At 43.0% G+C, this 4,620-nt stretch overlaps 1 protein-coding gene across 1 annotated transcript in view; it reads right to left on the bottom strand.

The window, feature by feature from the left end:
* Window positions 1–4,620, bottom strand: part of SAP130 (Sin3A-associated protein, 130kDa) — a 17,714-nt gene that overhangs the window by 11,292 nt on the left and 1,802 nt on the right. Inside the window, exons 3-8 of the mRNA XM_010187258.1 lie at window positions 4,446–4,557; window positions 2,867–2,991; window positions 1,949–2,073; window positions 1,218–1,368; window positions 921–1,011; window positions 518–622 (exon numbers count right to left, since the gene is read on the bottom strand). Of these exons, the coding sequence (XP_010185560.1) occupies window positions 518–622; window positions 921–1,011; window positions 1,218–1,368; window positions 1,949–2,073; window positions 2,867–2,991; window positions 4,446–4,557 (709 nt within the window). The remainder of the gene's footprint in view (window positions 1–517; window positions 623–920; window positions 1,012–1,217; window positions 1,369–1,948; window positions 2,074–2,866; window positions 2,992–4,445; window positions 4,558–4,620) is intronic.

The following is a 4,620-nucleotide window of genomic DNA, read 5'->3' as shown; positions in this document are numbered from 1 at the left end:
GCAGGAAAACCAAGGTGAACAAAAGGAAACTTCTGCAGATCTGCAGGAAACGTCTCAGGTAGATTCCACATCCAAGTAAGTAAATTTTTCACCTTCAGACCTTAATGTTTTACCTCCAAATGAGCACATCAACCAAACTCGACTAGGCTACACCTAACCCCTCAAGAAACACAGGGGGGAACTCACAAAATCAACTAAACAAGCCATATTCTATCACCAAGCAGTTACAAGTATACTTCTTGTATACACAATGCAGGTTCTGAAATGCCAAGAGGCCCAAGTTAGTCTAAAAACTAAACTGAGTAACATAATGAGCCATTTTATTACTTACTCCTCCTAGAACATCTGTTTCTTCCTGGCATTAAAAAAGCTATGCCACATTAGACCTCTTAGTTGGTTTCTCCCAGCTTGAACTGATTTTCTTCCCCTCCTTAATTTGCTAACATGTAAAAACACTGCTATAAACAGAAAACTGAAGCCTCAGTTACACACTCTTTTTAAAAGTGAAATCACTCACCAACTGGGATGTTTGAGGTCGTGACAGCTGTAGCATGGGAAGAATGGGAGGGCATTGTCATGGTGACAATGGTGCTTGTAGGCGCTTGGGTGTGAGACACAGAACCTAAAGAAAAACAAACGCACAAGATCTTTCTGCGGAGCCCTACCACACCAGTGTATCTACATCCAAATAAAGAGGGCAAAAACCCCAACCCACACAACCTCCCTGAAGAACCCAGCAATTTCTCTCCTGAAGCCTGCTCGTGCACTTCCAAATGCAGGCTTTACCATAAAGAAAGAATTCCTCAAAAGTCATCAGACCACATCTTCAAGGAGGAAACACAGCAAAAAACCCAACCAAAAAATATTAAAGAACAAATCACACCTCGCAAATGTCCCCCAACAGCATCGTGAATACTCACCAGCTGTGGTTGCTGAAGCAATCGTATTTGTTGCCAAAATAGGTGCCACTGTTGCTGCTGCCACTGGAGTACCAGTGCTGAAAATGGTTTTCTATGAAAAGAAAAGAACACCTTCAAGTTAAAAGCCTTTGAAATATTTACCTAGTATGGAATCATGCTGCACTGACTGTAAAGAACATGAATTTCTGACCTAATACCAACTCTTTTCCCACATTTAATCTTAGTGTTCACAATACAAACAAAAGAGATGTCTAGAAGCAGCACAAGGCTTTGTTTTTCCCCCCTCTGGCAGTTTACCTGTGCCATGGTGTGGAGCTGTGGCTTCTGTGCTCCTATAGCCGGGTGGGACGGCAGCGTGATCCGCGTGGCCGTATCCCGCGGCTGTGCAGGCCGCTGAATGCTAATGGCTGCAGAAGGCGGGTGCTGCTGGATGGACAGCGTGGGTCGACTGCAGAGAAAGAAAAACAGTCATGGAGATAACCACATGGATACCAGATACGAAATATAAGATGCAGGGACACACATCAGGCCTTGGTCTCTTTCTTTTTGAAAGGAGTGCTGAATCAAGTACACGGTCACGTTTCTTGTGCTGTTTTAATTAAACTACTCTGTCCTCATCTTCCCTAAGTACCCAACTAGGAGGGCAGACTTATCAGCAGTGCGTACCAGTTCACAAACCAGACTTTCTGTCAGGGATGCTTTTGAACATTTGTGTATCATTTTTCACTGTATCTTCATTAAAAAAAAAAATGGGCTGCATTAGCCACAAACTCCTACAACAGAAACCGTGCTTTCCAGGAAGCTGACCACAACTCATTCATTAAATTCCTTCTTTCTCAGAACACAGAGCAACAGTTTACAGTAATTTTTATTCACCAAACTGAAAGCATTCGCACTATGCAAGCACTACTTCTGTATTGTAACATCCCATGTCTGGAGGATTATCAGCTCTAGGTGATTAACCCACATTTTTCCCCTCCTGCAGCCTCTGTGAAGTCAGAGCACTGCAGATTTCAAAGTGCGTCTACCTGAGCGTCGACTCCGTAGCATGGGCTGCTGTTGTAGTTATAACAGGAGACTGAGCTCTTGTGGCCGAGACGGTTGCCACTACGGCTGGAGGAATAGTGCTTGAGGTTGTCACAGGAGGACGAGACTGTAAGAATGAGTCAAAAAGAGAAATTCAGAAAACAAATTCTGCTATTTAGATACTAGCTAGGAATTACTCGGCTAAAACCCGTTTTTTCTAGATCTTATCAGTAAGTTTGAAATTCTAAGACATTTCCAGTCTTTCTGACTCGATCTGCAAGCTCCTAAACAGATCCATCTTGGTTTTCAAGGCATGTAGACCACAGGACTCAGTAACCAACCAAATGAACAAGACCAGATCCCCTGAATGAAAAAACCCAAGGTCAGTTCCCTTCAGAAACCCTGATCCAAGTATATACAGGAGTCAAAGGTGATCACATCGGGATCCTAACTGAAAGCACAGGGTAAAGATGTTTTACCCTTTATCCTAACACTGAACACTAGTACTGTTGTAGGAAGATGATACCTACAATCTTCTCCTTATACAAGTTTATAAGCTGAGAAATACAGAGGCATATTGAATTGAGATTTCTTTCTTTTAATAAATCAGCATGAGCATATTTTACTAGATCTTTTAGACTTTAGAACTCGAGTATATCTAAACTAAATCCTCTTCCCAGTTTCTAAGCACTTCAGAGAGTTAAAAACCTAATTTCTGGGACCAAGCCTACACAGGAAATAAAACCACAGGAGTAATGCAACTATTTCACTACTTGCTATTAGAAACTGGTGCCCGAGAAACGGAACTGGGAGGGAGCTGACAACAGCCTCAGCCCAGCAAATACACAGTCACAAGTAATGTCGGGAAGCACGTGGAGCTGGTGGTCGGGGTTCTGCAGGGCTGCCTGGCTGCTACCTGCCTGGATTGGCTGATGAATGATGTGCTGCACTGCTGGCTGAGCTGTGGCTGCATTTGGCAGCTGCGAAGCTGGTCTCAGGACTGTTGTCACTTTAGAACTGGACATCACTGCAGCGGCCGCTGCACCTGGGAAACAAACCAAGCGTGTTAAAACAGCCTGCACACACACGGCTCCACTATGACTCTGATGGTAGCTGGTAAATACTTCAGTTTGAATAGGTTTTATATGCATGTCAGTTCAGGTGACACTGGCTTAAAAGTAAGGGTTGCAACAAATACACGTGAGGTTCACAGATGTATGTGGGGAAGGGTAGGCATTATTTTAAATGAACTGGCTTTACTGATACTTCTTAGTCCCCTGTAATAACTTTATATTGCAAATCCAATCTTTTTCTATTCCAAACTATGGAAGTCAGTAGAAATAATTCAAATGGTTTGGTCACTGGGCTAATGTGTAAATGAGTCACTTGATAACAACGGTAATCTCCCTGCACCTGATGAAGTTCCAAAGAAAAACAAATGTGCAATAGAGGAAAACCAAACCAAAACAAAAAAAACAAGCAACTTTTTAAGCTACAACAGCATAGGACTTTGGTTAATTTGCCTACTGTCGGCTGCCTCCTGATCAAAAGAAACTGCTGTCAAAGGCAAATAGCCTTGAAATAATTCGATGGACTTGACTGCATAGCTTCTGTAGATGCCCTCAGTTGAAAATGTTATCTCAAAAGGTAATAGTCAAGCTAAGAGAATAAAAGCAGGAAGAAAACAAAAAGAAAACATGCAGCAAGTGATAATACAAAGTTGGCGGCAGCTGTCCCACAAGAATCAAGTGAACAAAACATTTTATTTCACCTACAAATAAAGGTACACAGTCCTTCTGCCTCCTCTAGTAAGATATTAGGTCTCTGCTCACGTCAATTTATTTTTCTTGAGTGACCAAACAGCATCAAATATGAAAAGAAATAAAAACAGAAGTGGTACTTTGAATTCAGATCCATTTAAAGTTGAATTGGAAACCCAACCCTTTCTGAAAGTAAAACTACAGTCAGAAATCAGACAGACTGCACTGAGCACAGGGCTTCTTTTAATCTCCTGTTTTGTGAGTCATAGCAACGAAAATCCTGGAAGACAAGAGGCTGTGATTAGCACCAGCACTCGACGGTCAACGCAAACGCACACAGCATGGTATGCTGGTGTGCACAACGAAATGCAGGAGTGCTCCTGTGACAAGTGGTTACAAGAACACATCTCCCAGCTGCTCAGGTGCCGCTGTCACAGGTGAACATTGCTCACTACCAAGAACATGACATTTTGCAGGACAGGTCAGCCTATACCAGTGCTTATCTTGTTCTGAGAGTGGTCTCTGTTTTGCCATCACAGAACTTGAATAATGCTGCTATCTGCCAGCATTTTAAACACTGCTGCACCGTCCTGCCTTAAATGGCTGAAGGCAACTTAATGCTTAAAAGGCCAGCAGTCCCCTATTTATGCCAACTCTTAACAGCTGTGTTAGCAGTGAGGAGAAGTTTTAGAGGCAAGGGCTGTGAACAGAGGGCAGGGATAGCACAGCAAATCTTTACCTCGGGGTAGGTGAGAAGCTCCGATGTGCAGTGGAGGCCCAGGAGCACTACTTCTGATGATAGACATCTGCACGTTGGTAGCCATGATGTGGTGCAAGTTACTCGGATGCCCCTGCAGAGTTAAAGAGAAGAGGTTTTGTAGAAATATTTGGTGTACAACGGTTGCATGCTTTAC

This window comes from Mesitornis unicolor, unplaced genomic scaffold (assembly GCF_000695765.1).
Source record: "Mesitornis unicolor isolate BGI_N332 unplaced genomic scaffold, ASM69576v1 scaffold4966, whole genome shotgun sequence".
NCBI classification, from domain to species: Eukaryota; Metazoa; Chordata; class Aves; order Mesitornithiformes; family Mesitornithidae; genus Mesitornis; species Mesitornis unicolor.
This window is presented reverse-complemented; position numbering and strand designations above follow the sequence as displayed.